This window comes from Sminthopsis crassicaudata, chromosome 6 (genome assembly GCF_048593235.1).
Source record: "Sminthopsis crassicaudata isolate SCR6 chromosome 6, ASM4859323v1, whole genome shotgun sequence".
In the NCBI taxonomy this organism is placed as follows: domain Eukaryota; kingdom Metazoa; phylum Chordata; class Mammalia; order Dasyuromorphia; family Dasyuridae; genus Sminthopsis; species Sminthopsis crassicaudata.
In genome coordinates, this window is record NC_133622.1 from 39242082 (window position 1) to 39262935 (window position 20854).

General features: G+C 40.9%; 1 protein-coding gene across 3 annotated transcripts in view; it reads right to left on the reverse strand.

Moving 5' to 3' along the window:
* LNX1 (ligand of numb-protein X 1) overlaps positions 1-20854 on the reverse strand; it is a 197952-nt gene that overhangs the window by 35928 nt on the left and 141170 nt on the right. For all 3 annotated transcript variants that reach the window (XM_074276403.1, XM_074276402.1, XM_074276404.1), the window contains one exon: positions 76-311. In XM_074276403.1, the coding sequence (XP_074132504.1) occupies positions 76-311 (236 nt within the window). The remainder of the gene's footprint in view (positions 1-75; positions 312-20854) is intronic.

Here is a 20854-nt window from a genome sequence, read left to right on the forward strand (position 1 = left end):
CAGCTCTAACTCCATGATCCTATCCCAGGCAAGGACCCCATCCCCAGAATCCCCTTCTTTTTCTTTCCTACTCACTTCTATTGCTTCGACCGGACTCCTCTGGGCTGTTGGCCGACTGGCCGTCATCTGTGGCAGAGACATAAGCAGGGTTGTCCAGGCCCGGCTCGTCGGTCATCAAGGCGATGGTTGCTGCCGCAGACACGTCTGGAGAGACTGCTGCTGATGTCAAGCTGGCGCAGCCTTCAGAGCCACCATCTTGTGAGCGCCTCTTGCGGTCCTTGGTAAGGCCATAATGGGAGGCACCTTTACAGCTAAAGGCAACAAAGAGAAGAGAAAAAGGCTTAGTTTGAGGGGTAAACATTCTGTTAAACCACGTCTAGAATGGCCAAAATAAACTGATGTCCACTCAGCTTTGATGGCTCTGACTATACTGTCCTGCGAAAGTTGCTCAAGTTTATGATGAGCATAACAAATTCTTCCATAATCACATTTAGGTATCTTATGTTATTGCCAGTCGGTCATCTCTCTCTTTTATTTTTTAAACCCCTAAAGTCCTGAACACAACTGATCCCGTGCCAGTATTACAAGCTCCTAATTCCAGCACATCCTATTGCGCCTCGCTCCCTAAATGTAAACAAGGGACTTCCTGGGATTCCATACTTAGCCTCCCTAAGCCGCCAAATCACACAGAAACCACAAAACCAATGTGGTCTGATGAGTTTTCCCCAGAGCCTTTCTTGGTCGCTGCCCGTCTCTTGGTATTCCCAATCAGAAACACTTGGCTGCAGATTTGCTCTGTTTACTACTACCATCAACGGTTTCTGATGGCAGAGATTAATTTACCATTTATGCATTCTGCACTCGATCATCTCTGCCCTTTGGAATCCTACAGAATCACTCAGTGGCCACCTTCCTCACGAAGTCTTTCTGACCTCCCTCAGCTGAAAGAGGCTCTCTCCCCACTCCGATTACTAAGGTCGGGTCTCTGGAGCTCTTCTTTGCCCTGATTACCATTTTCTCCTTCTGTAAGGTAACCAGGATAAGTTTTCATCCCTGATCTCAACACACACACACACACACTGCCTTTTAGAACATAAACTCTCAAGAACCAAGATTATCCGTTTCATTTCTGTGTAGCCAGGCATGTGATAAATGTAGAACTGAATTTCATTGAATCTTTGACAATTCAGAAAGATTCAAAAATGTTCTCGTATCTGATGACGAAGCCTAGTGGAAAAGAAAGAACACTATGCTCGGCTTGACAAGGGTTGGCTTTGAATCCCAAGTCTAATATGATGGAATGGTGGATAGAGCCTTGGAGCTGGAGAAAGGAAGGCCCAACTTAAAATCTATCCTCAGATATTGCCGGCTGTATAATCCTGGGCAAGACATCTAATAATTGTTTAGTATCTGTTATAAAATCGGGATAATAACAGACCAACCTCCCAGGTTGTCGTGAACATTAAATAAGATAACGTAAAGTGTTGGCCCATAAAAGGCACAAAAAAGAAAGGCTTATTTCCTTCCCACATTAGGCAAGCCACTTGTCTACCTGATGTCTCAATTTTCTCATCTTTGAAATGAGGGATTAATTAATAATATAATAATAATAAATAAATAAAATAGTAACAATGAATGAAAAGACTTCAGTCCTGGAACAGAGACTCCTATACTTAATTTTCCCTTGTTTCTAACAGCTAGGTGGTACTATTGACCCACAGTCAGGAAGACCTGAGTTCAAAGACTCTTACTAGCTTGACCCTGAACAAATCATTTCACCTCAGTCTGCCTTAGTTTCCACACTTCTAAAACGGGTTAACAGTAGCACCACTTCCCAGGGATGTTGTGAGGATAAAGTGAAATGATACTTATAAAGCATTTTGCCAACCTTAAGACGCTATATAAAATTCAGGAGTTCTCAAACTACGGCCCGCGGGCCAGATGCTCCCGCTGAGGACGTTTATGCGGCCCGCCGGGTTATGGCAAATGGGCTGAGGGGGGAGACAAAGGGTGAGCTTTTGTTTTTACTATAGTCCGGCCCTCCCAGCAGTCTGAGGGACAGGGAACTGGCCCCCTATTTAAAAAGTTTGAGGATCACTGATATAAATGCTAGCTCTTATTATTAGGTGTAAAGTTAATAAAAATTAACCTCAAAGTCACCCTCAAACTTTTGTTATCAGTATCTTTATATTATTAAAAATTATTGAGAATCTGTCCAAAAAGGTTTTAATTATGTGGAGATATATGTATATATATATATATATATATATATATATATATATATGTGTGTGTGTGTGTGTGTGTGTGTGTGTGTGTGTATATATATATATATATATATATATATATATATATATATACACATCTTAGAAATAAAACTAATTTTTAATTTGTAGACCCTCTGAAAGAGTTAGAGACTCCCAGGATTTTCTGGACCATACTTTGAGAACCACTGATCAATTAAACATGCTATTATATATAGCATTATGCCTTTTTTTTTTTTTTTTTTTTTAAAGATTGACAACATTTCCTTGACTTTTGCTTGTCAACAGTTGAATGGTGGATCAGAGGGAGGAGACAACAGAATCCACTTAAGCTTGTTTTTACAGAATGTTGGAGCAGAATGGAACTTTCTAAATTATTTGGTCCAACCCTTAGTTTAACAGAAGAGGAAGAACGCTTAAAGGAAGTGAAGTGATTTACACATACACATTCTTGTTGTCCCTTTAAGCTATCACTGTTAATTTATCACTCTACTGTTGTCCAGATTTGAAAAAAGACTCCAAAATGCCCATCTCTCAAGAAGTAGATATTATTAAAATTCATTTTAATGATTTTTTTAATCTCTTGAATGCATCTCTCACTAATTTAGACTGCACGGTAGCAGCACAGTTTATCCTTTGCATACATTTTTAGAACAAGTTTCCAAATTAAATTAATGCTGCCTTCAAGATTCATCAAGTTCATTGGGGATTAAGAGAATAAACCTAGCTCTGCTCTTTCATAGATAATTTACATACTAATTACACATCTTTGCTTCATAAAATGTCCCCACCTGATTATTTTAATCAACACTTTGCTTGTGTAGTTTGAATGACTAGTGATTTTAAAAGAAAAACTCTTATTTCTTATTAGAAAAAAATTACATATTTGAGACTTTTTACTAACTCAACTCCAACTTCTCTCCATTAAGCCAAATGATTAAGCTTCTATTGCTTATTGGCCTGAAAATAGCAAAATAGTTGATATGGGAAACTCAAAATTGGAAGAAACACAGTGTGATGGGAAAAATAAAATGAGATAAGAGTTTGGGCGGCCAGAAAACCACACAGATCTACGAACGGAACATTTCCTAACCGGGCCAACAGAACTTGGTTCACAATGCGTGTATCAGGGGATGGGAAGTTCCTAGATTGTCAAATTGGTTTGGAAATATTCCTTCTTTTCTCAGGGCATCATTGCTCATGACAATACACTCTGCTAGAGCCAGGGAATGACTTCTCTCTTTGGACAGATGGCTGGCAGAAGTCTCCAAGACCTGACTTGTTGGGAAAAAGAAATGTTGTGATCAAAGGCGAGAAAGGCAGCCTCTCCTGGTGTTGCAGGAGTTAAAAGGATCCAGGCTTTGGAAGTGTGAATACTAAGAACGTACTACTACAAATCCATGGCAGTGTCAAATCCCTGGGGCTCCAGGCCTTTCAGGAAACAGACTCTACTGCCTTCAGAAAGGGAGTGACTTTAAACTTGAGAAATGGAAGGGGAGATACTTCCCAGATATGAGCACTGACCCAGAGACTGAAGTGGGGCAGATTTAACATGCAAAAGAGAAAGCAGTAGAGTGTCTAATAATTCCCAGGAAGCAACAATGGAGAAGGGGGAGCATGATAATGCTTCAGTTTGCTTGCCTGCTACACCAGTTCCTCTGGTGGGCTCTCTTTGCTCCCTCCAACCTGTCTGGAAACTAGAATCCTGAACCCCAGCTTCTGACACTGGGTCTCACTGGCCCTTCGCTCTCCTCCCTTACATTACCACTACCTGCTTACCCTTCATCTACTGCTTAAAGCCAAGGAGTCGCTAAAGCATTTTGAGTAAGGGACTAAGTGACATGATGGAAGTTATACTTCAGCAAGGTAATGTGGACATCGGAAATTATAGAAGCAGCAACTGGCTTTTATGTACTGCTTTCAGGTTCACAAAGCTCTTAATTTATTTCCCTTCCTGGGTCCCCGAAACAACCCAGTAACATAAGTACTGCACATATTATGATGCATACTTTAAAGATAAAACCGGGAGGCCAAAAAGGTTAGATATTCTGCCCATTTTCACATGGCTAAAAAGCACCAGAGATGGAATTCATATGATCACACAAGAGGAAGTCAGATAAGGAAACTGAGGCACAGAAAAAATAACTTGTTAGCCAAAGATCAGAAAGGGAATAAGTAAGATAGACTGTAAGCTCCATGAGGGCGAGGAATGTGTTTTGCCTTTCTTTGTTTCCTTAGTGATTAGCAGGAAGCCTGACACATAGTAGGTATTTTAATTAATGGAGACAACTGGGATTTGGAATTGAATCACCTCCCTTCATGGCCTAATGTATCACTTAAAATTATGTAAATAGATACTGTATATATTGTAAAATACATTTTTAAATGTAAATAATGTACACTTAAAAATAATGAACCAAGTCAGGAAGTCTAGCATTTCCTGTGGGTCAAATCCCTTAACTCTATGTCCAGTTCCCTCCCCAATGGGTCCATATTAGAATATCTACATAAACTTCCTCTTCAGGAGACCACAAGCTTGGAATTAGATTAGTTGAATATCAAACTAGAAACAGAGTTCTTCCTACTGCTAAGAAATGGTAGAATAAGCCCAAAGGAAAATCGCATGTTGCCAACCAACCTGTCCTAATCCTCTAAATAAATGTACAAAATCCCTGGAAAAACTATAACCTTCATCTGATTGAATCCTTCCTGTCCTTAAAGGCATCCTTGGGGCAGTCTCCCTCCCAAAGCCAGACACCCTCCCATATAACTAGGGGCAAGCCTTTCCCACACATCATATCTCCCTCTTGCCAACCCTTATAATACTGGAATTATTGGCACGTGCATCTCATATCCCCTTCTATTCAGACTGGAATCCCTCCGTAACACAAATCATGCCATAGTCACCTTTGTACCCCATGCTGTACCCATAACAGATCCCTAACCAATCAATGGTAAGTACGTTGAAATGATGAATCTTTCTCCTTTGGGTCTTAATGCACAACTGTATTTTTTACGAGAGAACGGGGAGGGGGACTGAAGGATCCTGACTCATGAAGCTTTAGCAGAGGAGGGGGTTCATACTTGTGCAACACTGGCTTTCCCCTTTCTTTAAGATGAGCTGGAATCTGAGGCAGAGTTAGCTATGAAACATGTACATATAAGCACTAATTATCTTTCATTGGGACTAATGCTTAGGTCCAGTGAAAGAAAGAAGGGAAGGAAAGGAAGAAAAGGAAAGAAAGGAAGGAAAAGAAGGAAAGGAAGGAAGGGAAGGAAGAGAGAGGAAAGGAGGAGAATCCAGCCTCAGAGACTACTACTGTGTGACCCTGGACAAGTCACTTAACCCCAATTTCTATATACGTATATGTCTGTCTGTATGCATGCACACACATACATATACATGTGTCGATGTGTGTATATATAGTGACATTTAGGAATGCAAATTAACTCTGTATTTACTACCAACTTTAGGCATCCTGAACACTTGAGGGTTGTGACTACCTAGAAGGAAAACGATCTGCTCCCCCTTTTTTGGAAACCTAAAGAAGTCAAGTCTGAAAATTGTCTTTCCTGGCAGTTCGGCAGCGAGGGGGCCTGTTCCTCACAAAGTGAGCAATGACAAATAACTCATCAGAACAAGAATAACAAGCTACAAAGAGGTCATGGGTTATTGGTTGCTTTTAGAAAAGGGGGGAAAAAACCCATTCCAAACCAAAGCCCAGTGAGCTTATTGCTAATGAGTCTTGGAGGCCAATAGCAGATGTTGAGCTCTAATTCAGACGAGGTCTGATGGGGCTTCCTTTTAAGAGTTCAGCCAACTGTACTTTGGATCTGTATCAAGCCTGTTCAGAAAGCAGATTCACAGGGTAGAGTGGAGTTTGGAGAGCGGGTAGAAAGCTGGTTTCAAAGCCAGAAGTACCGGGTTTAAATCTTGCCCCTGACAACAGGGCCGTGGGACTTTGGGCACACTCACTAATCTTTCCTTAGTCTAGATGACTAAGACTCTAAATTGCAGAGAAGGAGCCAACCCACATTGGGAAAAGGACCTCAGGGAGTTCCATACACCAATGAAATCTCAGGTCCTGTCTCTTTGTCCCCACCTAAGTGACCTTAGTAGGGTTGGGTTATAGATTCTCCAAGGATCCTTTCCGTTCTAAATTCTATGATTCTGTGTCCCTGAAAACTGCTCTGTACAGATTCACGAATGTCACCCATAAGGAAACTGGACGAAAGACTGTTGTCATAGTTATATTGGCTGCTCGAGTCCAGTTTTTTGTTGTTTTTTAAATTAGGTTACACATAAAATCAGCTTGCAGCAGCAGCAAATTTTCCTCTGTGGACTGGAGATTTAAATCCATTAACTATCCAAAATGACTTTGATATTAAGAAGAACAACAAAAAAGCTGCCGGGCCAAGGAAATGTTCATCAGCCTAAAAGCCCTAGCACCCTGCTTGGCACATAGTAGGAGCTTGCTAAATACTTGCTGATTGGTTCAGTGCTTTTATTTCTCCAGTGTTATGATGACTTTTTCTTTTGAACCAGAATTTGGGACCAATGGTTTGAGAAAGAATCCCATCTGAACCAATATGGACCCAAACTCCTCGAGAATCTACTGTAGGTTTTTTTTTATCTGATTTCTCTTGTGCAACAAGAGAATTGTATAAATATTTAGATATATTGAATTTAACATATATTTTAACATGTTTAATATATATTGGATTGCTTGTCATCTAGGGGAGGGAATGGGGGAAGGAGGAGAAAATCTGAAACACAAAGCTATGCAAGGGTCAATGTTATCAAATTATTGTGCATATGTTTTGAAAATAAAAAGCTTTATAAAAAAAGAGGTGGATGTAGAAATAAAAAGAATCTACTGTAGAAAACTTTCAATGAGTAATCATCTAACTATTGCATAAAGACTTCCATTGTTAGGTTGCAAGACAGCTTTTTAGATAATCTTTATTTTTGCCCAAAGAATCCTTTGGGCTAATCTAATCTCTGACTTTCCATTCCTCGTTGCTCCTAGTTTTGCCTTCTGGAGAATATCTAATTCTTTTTCTATATGACAAGTCTTCAAATACAGCTATTGTGTCCTTCATGAAGCTTCTCTTATCCAGGCTGAACATGTCCAGAGCCTTCAACTGATCGTGGCCTTCTCTGCCCTTCTTGGGACGCTCTCTGGAATATAAATGGCGTCCTTACGCGATGCTCATACACAGATATGCTCACACCACACTTACATGGCATACAGTTTGTGTACCATATTTGTACACAGTTGGGAACAAGAAATCTCCCTCTCAATATTCACTACAACTCCAGGTTTGATACAGGGGAGAAAAAAAATCAAGGTGAACACTGAGTTATTCCTGGCGTCCAGATTTTCTCCTCTTAGCTCTGAGTCTTTATCTCAGGAGCAGAGGCTTGGACTGGAGAGTGATTGAAACAATTCGTCCAGAGAAAGGCCCAGCTCTATTGTAACTGGGAAAGGGAGATAGTCAGCCTTAATGGATGTATTCCACTAATCAGACGGCAACCCGAATCAAGATTAGCAGACTCTACAGGGACCCGTCTCCCAGAGTTCACAGCTGAGGACAGGTTACACAGGCTAAGCCAGAAGAGCCTTTTAAGCTAAGCTCAGGGGCAGAAGTCAGAGAGCAGAGGCTGAAGATGGATGGCAGAAGAGAGGACAACTGAAGGATACTAAAGACTGGACTTTTCTTAGAGTCGCCATCTAAGCTGGGACCTTTCTATTACTGCCTTTGACCTTTTTTGGTAATAAGAAAGAACTGGAGATGCTCAGGGAGGGAACAGCCACATTGTGGAATGTGAATGCAATGGAATACAGCTACGCTCTGAGAAATAATGAACAAATACAGAGAAACATGGGAACGTTTATATGAAATGATACAAAATAGAGCAAATGGAACTAGGAAAAATATAGACAACAACTGGAATAATGTGGACAAAAGGACCACCAAAAACCCTCCGAATCGGAATACTATTTAATTAGACCGATCAGACTTGATCACAAAGAAGAAAGGAGCTGAGTCACCTCTCTCCCTCTCAGGAGATTATAGTTTTGAAATAATTCATATAATATAATAATAGTAGCAACAGCAACAACTCCTAACATTTAGAGTAGTGGTTACTATACACCAGCACCTTATACCTCCCATCTCATTTGATCGTCACAACAATCCTGGAAAGTAGGAGCTATTATTGTTGCCATTTTACAGATGAGGAAACTGAGGCAAATAGTGATTACATGATTTGTCTAGAAACATTTTTAATTTCAAGTTTTATTATTTTTAATTCAAGTTTAATTTTTTTTTAATTTTAAATTCAATTCTTCCTAACTCCAGACTAAGCACTTTATCCACTGTACCAAAAATCAGCCCCACTTGAATTGGAAGAGAGAGACATATTTAGAAATGAATGTCAAATAAAAACAAAACATCAATAAAGTTCTTTTTCCAAGTCCTGAATAAATGAATGAGTAGTTTATTCATGCTTTGAAGATACTAGGTAGGCAAGCCAGAAGGCTAAGTGCTTAGAGTGATGAGCCTGAAGACTCACCTTCCTGGATTCAAACCTAGCCTCAGACACTTATTAGTTGTGTGACCCTGGACAAGTCACTTCATCTGTTTGCCTCAGTTTTCTCATCTGTAAAATGAGCTGGAGAAGGAGATGGCAAACCGCTTCAGCATCTTTGCCAAAGGGGTCAGGAAGAGTCAGACGTGGCTGAACAATGACTGGACAACAATAAGTGATAGGTAAGGCTGTACAGTTAATGAAAGTGATTAGTATTAGGGTTTACAATAGTGTGATGCAATCTTGTTTCTAAAATGATTTTCCTTCAATTGGGTCTGTTGAATTTTTTATTTTTTTTTATTTTTTGGCAAGGCAGTCAGGTTAGGTGACGTATCTAGGGTCATGGAGCTAGCAAGTGTCAAGGCTGGATTTTAACTCAGATTTTCCTGACTCCAGCTCAGAATTCTCTCTTTATTACAGCACCTAGCTGTCCATTTAAAAACTCTCTACTGATGGGAAAACCATGACCTTCAAGCCCATTCTGCTGCTGGATATACCTAATCAGGATATTTTTCTTTACATTAAATCTAACTTAATTTTTAATCTTTCTCATTGCTCCTAGTTGTATGCTCCGAGTCCAAACAGAACTGCCAAAAAATCCCTTCCATTTTTGGGAGGGACAATTGTAAACAGAGCCCGGATAAAGTGCACACAAGTTCATAAGGACAGAGTCAGGCTGGGCCCCCACCCTCTGGCATTTGGTTCCGCCATGGCCGAGTGTGACCATCAGCCCAGATGTGGCCCGTGCAATGTATTTGCTTCTGTTACCAGTAAAATAATCCGGCTCTCTCCTTGTGGCTGCCACTAAAGTATTTATCTACACGGGAAAAAGCTTTATCTGCTCCTCCTGTTTGACTTACTGATGAAAACCAAACCAACCCAGAGGAGAACAGGAAAGTAACATTAAAATTCAAACCGACTTATGGGCAGAACTCACCCAAACCTGCCCGTCTCTACCCAGTAAGATCAGACCACGGCCATCCCCCTGAGTCAAAATCTAGAAGGAAAAGGCCCCTGGCCACATACCACTCTAAGCAAATGCCATCATTCTGCTTTAGCAAAAAGGTGACATTTTCTTGCGAGATATATTATAAAATGCCACAAAGGCACGAGAAATTTGATTACTTCTGCAGTGGATGAAATGAATTGGAAGATGGAAGGTGGGAGGACTTCTTCCCACATCTCCCTTGGTCTTTACCTTCCTCCTTCCTGCCACTGGAGCTAACCTTGCAAAGGCAGAATGCTGACACCCGTAGTCAAAGGTCATGAGGTGCCGTCCCAATGGGCTGGACCCTGACATCACCGAAATACTGTGAAGGCCCCATGTGACATTCTAGCCACAGGCTACAATTCAAAAATCACTCGGTTGTAGACTGGAATTCAAAACAGCATCTCTTTTCTCCTTCTCCCCCTTTTGGTTTTTCTATTCTGATAATTTAAGAGCAGTGAGATGGCCGACAGAGGAAAGACAGACTTGTTTTTATTTCCCCCAAAGAATTATGACTTGGAGACATCACCAGTGCCAAGAAGTCTATTGCTGATCAATATTCTGACCCCAGTGGACCCTAGTTTGGTCACCGTTTCAAACTGTGCACGAATCCCAGACCTGCCCAACTCTTTCTTTGCTATAACACTGCTGCCTGAAAGGATTATTTTTGGGGTGACGGGGAAACACAAATTATGAGAAATGCTCACAAGAAGAGGTAGCTGTAAAAAACCCTTTATACAGATATTACTCATTACACACCAACGAGTGGCTGCCAACAGAAATACAAACAGCACAATCCAGTAATAATGCCAGACCGTAAACTCTGCTACTGGACGAGTTGCTCTAATTATGTCTGCATCCACATGGGCGGACATACGGATGCTCCTGCTTCATCATCAGGGACACTTTTCAAAAGAAAGTTGGGGAGTGGGGGAAGGAGGTGCTGGTTCTGAGTGGCAAAGGAAGAGGAAGAGGTTACTAGGATGTCCACACTGTTTCTCTAGGCTCCAAACTTTCTTTTTTTTTTCCCTGAGGCTGGGGTTACGTGACTTGCCCAGGGTCACACAGCTAGGAAGTGTTAAGTGTCTGAGATCAGATTTGAACTCGGGTCCTCCTGAATTCAGGGCTGGTGCTCTATCCACTGCGCCACCTAGCTGCCCCAGGCTCCAAATTTCTTATCTCAACAACTGGGGTATAGGACAGACATGGCCCCATTTATTTGGAAGGAAATTGTACTCAAGTGGTAGGATGGGGGAACATGGCAGAAGGAAGATGGGAGTATTTCATTCTACCACTTGAGAGGTTTCCCTCCCACAGCAGCTTAACAGAAGAACAAAAAGCACCAGATCCATCCTATATCAGGGGCACGTTTCCTTTTTCATTGAAAATAAATACTGTATATTCTGTAGCATACAAGATCTCAACTTCTCAAACTGTGGTTTGCGGCCTTATCTGGGGTCTCGTAACGTTTGGGTTATAAGATTATGATTTATTACCAGTAAAAATGTTTGATTTGTATGCCCATTTTTTATATCTGTGTATCCAGGGTCATGAAAAGAGGCTGTGAGTGAAAAAAATTTAAGACGCCCTGGTCTAGATAAGAAAGCCAGACTTGGGGTTGGGGGTTGTCACTGACACGTACCAGCCATGTGACGATGTTACTTAATTTCTCCATGCAGGAAGGCATCCCTACACCAGGGGTCCCCACATGGGTGAAACTATAGATTTGGACCAAATAGAGAAAACATGATTGTCTCCTTAACAGCTGCCAAGGCATTTACCTTGCCCAAGTGGTACCTGTGGAAACAACAGAAACCCAAGCGAGAGGAGGCGATACCTTCCCCATGTTCACAGGAGCTCCCCATTCTTTTCTAGACCTCCAGGATTCTACCACAGGCCGTGCAACTGCCTAAGAGCAGACCGGGGAGTGGCCAGAGAAGACCCAAGGGAGCTCCAGTGACTGAAAGGATGACATTCATTGTTTAGTTAGGAAGAGCCAGCTAATAGTCATGACTGCCTGATAAATACCATTCCTGCTCCCCGGGGGGAGGCCGAAGAGAATTCCGGAGTCAGAAACCAGATGTTAAATTGACAGTGGTTAATGGGGAATGTTTGAGGATTTGGGCACAGTCCAAATGCCAGGCTAATTCCTCAAAGAGATAGATGTATGTGTCCCTTCTGTGGCTCTCCTGTAGCCAGCTCTCTCCGAGGTCACAGGCTAGCTATGGCTGGCATGTTTTGATGGAGAAGGAGCTATCCCGGCACTCGGAGACAATTCTAACATTGCAGATGAATTGGACGTTCCATCAGCTAGTTCTAAATTTGAAGATCATCTCATTGTCCATTAACATTTATTATGCTGTAACATTCAGAGGGCCTCTAATGCTTAATTATGCTCTCAGTTTTGGTGTTATACACTTAAAACACTTGGAAACGTTCAAAATGGATCATTTCATTGCTTACGAGAGCCTTTGAATCTCTATAATGGAGGAAAGCTGTCCCTTTCTCTGAGTCCCCTGATAAAGCCCAGATTCAAAACAAAAGAAATTCAAATTAAGACATCAATAAATCAAAAAAAAAGTTTTTGCTGTACTCCAAGACATTTATTCTATGATAAATCTCAAGAAAAAATGAAATATTTTCTTATCTATTATCTCTCTCAAAGTTGCTTCTGGGCTGGGTGTTTTAAGAAGAATATTTTATTAGACTAAGCATATTTGACTATGAATCATATTTTTCTTTCTCTGGTCTTTTTCTGATGATTACTATATGAATAGTGGGAGAAAGGGGGGGGAAGAGAGGAGAGAGAGAGAAACAGAGAGAGACAGAGACAGACAGAGAGAGAGCGAGAGACAGAGAGAGGAGAGAGAGAGGGGAGGGAGGAGAGAGAGAGAGAGAGAGAGAGAGAGAGAGAGAGAGAGAGAGAGAAGGAGAGAAAGAGAGAGAGAGAGAGAGAGAGAGAGAGAGAGAGAGAGAGAGAGAGAGAGAGAGAGAGAGAAGGAGAGAGGGGGAGAGAGGGGGAGAGAGGGGGAGACAGAGAGAGAGAGAGGAGGGGAGAGAGAGAAAGAAAAAGAGAGAGGAGGGATGGAGAAGAGGGAGGGAGGGAGAAAGGGAGGGAGAGAGAGTATATAGCCTAAAAGTCACATTCTTGACTTTTGTGGGGCCAACTTCAAATTGTAAGATGTCTGGGAAATACTCTCTCTTCCCTAAATTTCAGTATATCTATCTGCCTTGTTTCTTTGTTCCCTGGGAGAGCAGCCATCTTCTCAAAATCTCCATGGGCGTAGGGTAACTAACGGCAGACATCAGAAGAAGGGCTCGAACAGTCTTCCAGACTCCAAGTTCAGCCCTTGGTCACTAGCCCACCTTGGCTTCCAAAGCTTCCAGTGTTGAAAATGACACTGTCTCTTCTAGAGTACAGAGAGATTTCTCCATGGATTTAAGTACAAGATTATTTTAAACCCCCTTTTTTTCCCTTCTTCTCCTTCTTGCTGTGCCCTCCAACACTCTTCTTTTTTTAAAAAAGTTACTGTTGGGGCAGCCAAGTGGTACAGCGGTTGGAGTACTAGTCCTGGAGTCGAAAGAACCCGAGTTCAAATTTGGCCTCAGGTACTTGCAAGTTATGAGACCCCAGACAAATCACTTTGCTGACAAAAGAAAAAGTTGCTGTAACAGTAGGAGTTCCTAAAACTACAATAAGTGCTCAGGAAATACACATCCAGGAGAGAGGTTGTTCCCCTTTTTGTTATTACCCAGATCTTTGAGGTTTTCAGTCATTCTCTGCAAAGCTTTTAATAGTGGAGCGTGTGTTCCAAATGGTCTCCTGCTCACAGCATATTCCTGCCCACCTCTATACCTGCTTCAGTCTATTCTGGCCACCGAAAGTAGCCTGCAATCATCCTTCATATCTCAATGTCACAAGCTCCATAAAACATTTGATCCTCAAAATGACTGGGAGAAGTAGATGCTATAATTATCTTGATTTTACAATTGAATAAACTAAGGCAGAGGTTAAGTGGCTTGCCCAGTCTCAATCACGTATTTGAACTTGGGTCTGCATCTAGATCCAGAGCTTCATCCAGTGCACCACCTAGCTGTTGGAAGGAAGGTTTGGGGGCGAGGTCCCATGAAGCAAAAAGAGCATTGGTCTCAGAACCCAAAGCCTGGGTTCCAATCTTGACTTTGAAATGTAATAGATCCTAGGCAAGTTATTTAATTATTCTAAGCCTCAGCTTATAGCTGCAAAATAGGAATAAAAGTGCTTATAACAATCATGGGATTCTTATAAAGAAGAAAAAAAAAAACGTGAATACCTTAAAGCACTGTATCCATGTGCTTTTATTTTTATTTAAATTATTTTTTTGTGTCTGACTCCTACTTCTAATTAATTTGATAAAACAGGAGTACCACCATATTGTATTCAGAAGAAGCTGTGTCGATTTTAGTCTTTTCAGACTTTTTCTTCTTGTTATTTTGCTATGGCAATCCTTGCCTACAGCTCAGGGACAAGGGGGTGGGAGGGGGGGGCAGGCCAGAAAAAGCCTTAAGAACAGAAACAAAGCATGGCTTTTGGCCACTTGCCAGCCAGGCCAGCACAGCCTATTCAGAAGAGATTCCATTATAAAGTAAATTGAATTCAGAAGAGATTCCATTGTAAAGTAAATTGAATGCCTTGGCTGAGGTCAAACTTTTTAATTGCTCCAATCACTCCGGAGGGGGTAAGTAACCCAAATCCCTAGATCCCCGTATTAAGAATGACATGGCTTTCACTGATTTTTCCAATCCAGTCTCTGCCCAACTGCCAGCCCAGGTAAGGTGAGCAGAGCTGAACTCCCAGGGCACCTACAGCTGGGGAACTCATTTAAAACAACAGCAATGAGACCAGGTTTCAGAACTTAAAGAGCTTCACCGGTGACATTTCTCTGCCCTCCCGGACCCAAACACTCCAGATGTGCTAGGTCCAGCCCTTTGCTTCCAGTATGTCCCATAGGAAAGGCCCAGAAGAATAATAGCCTTTAAAATCCCAGGATAGAGCAAAACAGACCATGCAGAAACCTAAGCAAATGTCAAACTAAATCTGGCTGAGTTTGGGTAGCTCTAGCCAGTGGTATGCTGGTGGCTGTTTAACAACAAGCTCTCAAAAACTAAAAAGAACTAAGTTAGACATACTTTTAGGTTTAATCTGCATTCTTAAAATTTTCTTCATCACCATAAATCTAGAAAATCCAAGAAAACAATAAATCAAGTCCTGTTGCCTAGTATTTCTAAGGTGTAAATATTCACACTAAAAATTTAATAAGCGGCTTTTGAAACCTTTAGCATAATCCTGGCTCCATCTATTAAAATTCTTCAGATTTCTTCTTCTTTCAGATGTTTAGATGGATCCTCTTCCATAAAACTTTCTCCATCCTTCTAGATGTTATCTTCTTGGAGTTCTACTACATTATCTCTCTCTGTTATATTCTAATTTATATTGGAATTATCTATATATAACATCTCCCCCAATCCCTCAGGACAGAGACAAAGTTATTCATCTTGGTCCTGTCTTCAGTGTCTAACATCTACTTTTGAACATAGTTTTTTGGGGGGTTTAAATTTGTCATTTCACTGATGGAGGGGACTTCTTGTATGGAAAATACCTCCACTTCTAAGGAAAGCAACTTCTCTGTTATTCTCTCAAAGGGTAGTTGGGGGCCCCGAGGTTAAGTATCTTGACAGCTAAAGTGTAAAAACAGACTATTTTGAGAAAAGAAACTCCCACATTTTGAAATTTGAAAGTGTTATTTTGATCTACTCAACTTATGTTCTAGCTCAATAAAATATAAATCTGAAAATATGTCAGTGAAAATCTAGCATTCATAATTCCTAAATGGGGATGTTAGGAATAAAAATATTTCTTGATTTATGTCTGAACTAAGGTCTCTAAGGTTTCTTTCCCTAAGTAAGGATGGATTTAAAAATATAAAGCAACTGGGGCGTTACAGGAATCACTTTTCATCCTGGTGGGTTTTATGTATTTGAAATGGTCAGCAGGCAGGCCCAGCTCTGCCAATTAGATTCCGACATCTTGTGGGTTTCCTTTCATGCTCGTTCCCCTTCCTCCCACTGTGACCATTATTGACAAAGGATTGGGTTAATTGCGATCCCAAGAGCTGATTTTCAGAAGCAGCTTTTCCTTCCTTGGTACTGGGTTGCATTCTGGGTGGGCAGATTGTTCCTGGGTTGACCGTTAATGGGATTAATGGGATGCCATTTGGGTAAAGTGCTACAGCTTTTTTGCCCTTTCTCAAAACATAAATCCCGTCGGTATGTTTGGGGAGACAATGTCATCACCTGGTTTAAATTGTGACGTTCATTTTAAAACCCAATAATCAACGCTGCATTTAGTCCTGTTCGGACGGCATCAGCCATCTTGCTGAAGGAAAACCATGGATCTAGAACTAGAATCCGAGAACAGCCAGAAGAAATCTTAGGATATTGAACCCAGTTCTCTTAATTTACAATGAGGAAAGGAAGGCCCAATGGGGTTAAGTAATTTGCCCAAAGTTTGTTTTTTATTACGGCTAATTTGTAGAATCAAGAGTGGAAGTTATGCTAGTAGTGGTCATAAACCAACTCAAGATGGCAGACACCTGGCTGGCCAATAGTCGATTGTAAAAAAAAAAAAAAATCTGGGCTTTTTCATGCACCCCAAGCTCAATGGTAAGTCAGCAATAGGACGAGATCATTCCCAAGAAACACCTCTAACCTCCAAAAACAATTCCTTCCTAGGCTACAATGAAAGGCACAGTTTATAAAACAAGCATTGGGCAGACCACACTTGAATAGTATTTCCCATCTAGGTGTCACATTTTAGGGATACACTGATAACTCAGGGGATGTCGGGAAGCCGTAGCCAATGGCAGACCAGACAAAGGATGCAGGGATGCTTTGTCCTGGAAGAGAGGTCTAGAACTGAAAGGCTGATATATGGACACAGGATGAGACTTTTTTCTTTGGCCCAAGAAAATCAGGAAGAAGCTGGAGAGAAACCTATTTTTATCTCTGTGTGAGGAAAACCTCCAAAGGGAGATGGACTGCTCAGGACACAGTGAGTTCCCATTCATTGGCATTCTGTAAGTAGATCCTGGAGCATGGAAGTGTCCGAGAAGCTGAGGAGGGGATTTTCATCTGGGGACCAGTTGGAGCCCATGGAGGTGTGGGGACTCCAAGCACCCGAGGTCTTCCCCTGAGCTCCGGCACTCGGCTCCTTGGGAGATCGATTTCTTTCCCATCTCCCATGTTTCCTTGAATATCTGCCAGACTTCGGAGGAGAATTTATGTAGGAGTTTATTCAGAAAGAAATTGTAAGATTAGGAATTTGTACTTGATCTGGAGAATGATCCCCGACGGGCAAAGAGAGCGAGCTCGGGTTTATTCTGGCCCTGCTGATGGACCAGATGCCTTTATTTACCTTCACCAGCTTGTTCTTTAATACTAATTTAGTTTAACCTAAAAGACCAAGCCAGCTACCCTTTTCTAGGCCTGGCAACACACTCAAAGCAGCACATGTGCTTCCTATTTCTGCAGCTCTCACTTTATGCTGACTCAGCTAATCCCCTGATCCATCCCTACATCACTTACTCAACAATATTTATAGGGCATCAACTATGTGAAGAAAGCCCATCCATAAGGCCAACAGATGCTTTCTAAAAGGGTTGGCTAGGTCAGGTAATCCAATCCAAACAGCATTTATTAAGTGTCTACTGTGTGCCCTTGAACACTTGGCTGGGGGCTGGAGATAGAAAGATGAAATTAGAGCTCATAGCCTCCACAGGAATTACAGGCTCACTGGGGAGGAGCCACACATACAAGTTCCTAGAGTACAAATTAGATTGCAGTAAAGATCCTCACCAAGGGCTTTAAGAGTTTCAAGGAGGGAGAGATCATTTCCAGCTGGGGGGATTAGGAAAAGGCTTTGTGGAAGAGGTGAGACTTTCCCTAGATCAAAAATGTGATTATCTTGTGATGGACCCTGCTCACCCCTCTCAGTTAGTAATTCCCTGTAGAATAGGGAATAGGGAGGGAGGGGAAGGGTTTTGGGGAAGCTGGAAAACAGTTGGATGATGGTTCAAATGATGAAGGCACAATTGGGAGTGTGACACCTCTCATTTCAAACTGCAAGTAACATGAAGAAGGGCATCTTTCCCACAGGAATGGTCAAAGTGCAAGTGTCTTTCTAATTACGGTTTGTTAATACTCATCTCTAGGTATCAGTCTTTACTGAGGGGGCGGGAAGATGCACTTGTTCTTTGGCTGCCTAGAGGAAAGCGGAGTTGTGGAGAGATGGAGTGGAGATTGTTGTTACCTCCAGTTTTTGGAAGGAGAAAAAAAAATTAGGTATTATGTACATGTTTACATATCCTTATATCAATTTACATGTTGACATAATTTATTTAAAGAAGGTTGACATGGCATGAAGAAAAATGTAAACCGAGTCACTAATGGACAATATGGAGATTTATTTATCCTAATGATGTATGCTTGTTATAAGGGCTCTTTGTTTCCCTTTCCTTTTTTTTTTTTGTCCCCCAACAGGAATGAGGGGAAAAACTCAAAGTTTGCTAGGAAAAAAATTTTTTTTAAAGAGAAGAAATTAATTCACAGGACATATTTGAAATCTTGGGTCTTTTCTTTCTTTTAAAAATACAGCCCTTCAGCCCTCTTTGTAGTGGCCAGAAACTGGAAACTACGTGAATGCCCATCAATGGGAGATTGGCTGAATAAATTGTGGTATATGAGTGTTATGGAATATTATTGTTCTGTAAGAAATGAACAACAGGAGGAATACAGAGAGGCTTGGAGAGACTTAGAGGAACTGATGCTGAGTCAGATGAGCAGGACCAGGAGATCATTATACATGGCAACAACAATACTATATGATGATCAATTCTGATGGACGTGGCCCTCATCAACAATGAGATGAACCAAATCAGTTCCAATAGAGCAGTAATGAACTGAACCAGCTACACCCAGCAAAGAACTCTGGGAGATGACTATGAACCACTACATAGAATTCCCAATCCATCTGTTTTTGTCCCCCTGCATTTTTCATTTCCTTCACAGGCTAATTGTACACTATTTCAAAGTCCGATTCTTTTTGCACAGCAAAACAACTATTTGGACATGTATACATATATTGTATTTAATTTATACTTTAACATATGTAACATGTATTGGTCAACCTGCCATCTGGTGGAGGGGGAAGGAAGGGAAAATTAGAACAAAAAGGTTTGGCAATTGTCAATACTGTAAAATTACCCTTGTCTGGTAAATAAAAACTATAATTAAAAATATATATATATAGCCCTTGTTGGAATTGCTACCCTTTGTGGCAGATAGGTTCATATGATCATGGATTTGAAGCTCAAAGGGACATAAAATAAGGCTATCTTGTCTATTTTACTAAGTTAATAGATGAGGAAGCTGAGTCTCCAGAGAGATTCATGAACTTGCCCAAGACTTAAATACACTTCCCTGAATCCAGCAAGCATATCATTCAATTCTTGCACTTTCTGCATGAAATACAAAGGCTATTTCTGAATCAATTTTGCCACTCTGAATTCTCTTATCCAGTAGTAAGTGGTCAGCAAGTACACTGGAAGAACTGGGGGACCCCATATGGCAATTCAAATGGCAGCTCTCTAAAGGTAATTTTAAGAGTTCATCCACTGAGACTCATCCTTGATATAGCTGATGGGAAACCTGACCAGATGCACTCCTTCCCCATTTCATCTTTTAGTTTTAGGATAAAATTAACACAAGTCCCTTCTCTTGGGACCTCAGTTACCTTACCTGTAAAATGAGGAAAGGGTGATTAAATGATTCAGCAAACAGTAATTAAGCACCTAGCTTCTATGTGAAAGGCAAGGTGGGAAGTGAAGACCCTGGGGATACAAGGATAAAAATGTCCTCTAGGAGTTTATTCATTCAGATTTATTATTCATACAGATTTATCATTTGACATTTACTAATCTTCTGCTGTGGCACTATACTCTGGCTAGACACAGGAAGTTGAGATATAGGCCCCTTTTGCACAGGCTTATAGTCGAATAAAGAAACACAAATGAAGACAACTCTATTAAACATAAGTTTTGGATCTGGTTGTATATCATTGATAATCAAAAATCCTAGATGAAAAGACTCCCTGTACCAATAATGGCTGGTACCTTTTTTTGTAATTTATAGTCAGAGAGATGCATAAAACATCTGAGAGGTTAAGTGATGATCATGATTTAGATTTGGATAGTTAGTATTTATGTAGTGCTTTACTAATATTATCTCATTTTATCCTCACAACAATTCTGGGATGTAAGTGTTCATATTATCCCATCTTTACAGACAAGGAAATTGAGGCAGAGGTAGCTTGACTTGCCAGGATCACACAGCTAATAAGTGCTGAAGCTGAACTTGAATCCGAGTCTTTCAGATTCCACATTCAGCCCATTCTCAGAAGTAGATCTTGAACTCAGGTCCTCCAGCTTTCTAACCACTATACCATACTTCCTCTTGGATAACTAATACCCAATTTTAAATTACAATGACATTTTTTTCTTACTTCATGATTTATTGTTTCAGGGAGTTCCTAGGGATTTGGAAAATTCTCTCTACCAATTCAAATTAGCAAATATTTTGCAACTTAAAGCATTAAAGAGTCATGAAAGGATTTCCCCAGCTCATAGTCCTTAGATGTTCAAAGTTCGATTTAAGTGTACATTGTCCAACTCCTGGGCACCATACTGCAAGCAGAATCAGAAGTGCATTTGGGATCAATAAAGCAAAGGTTTGAGGGTAAAGATCGTCACCCAGGAAGGGGGATGGCAGAGACTTTCTGCCTCATTCCACCTCATACTACAACACTGTTATAAAAATGAACAATTTTTTCAGACCAGATTTCATTTCAGAGCAATTATGCTACCACCTATTCAGCTCCTGATAGAGAGGTGAGGAATAAAATCTGCAGAATAATAC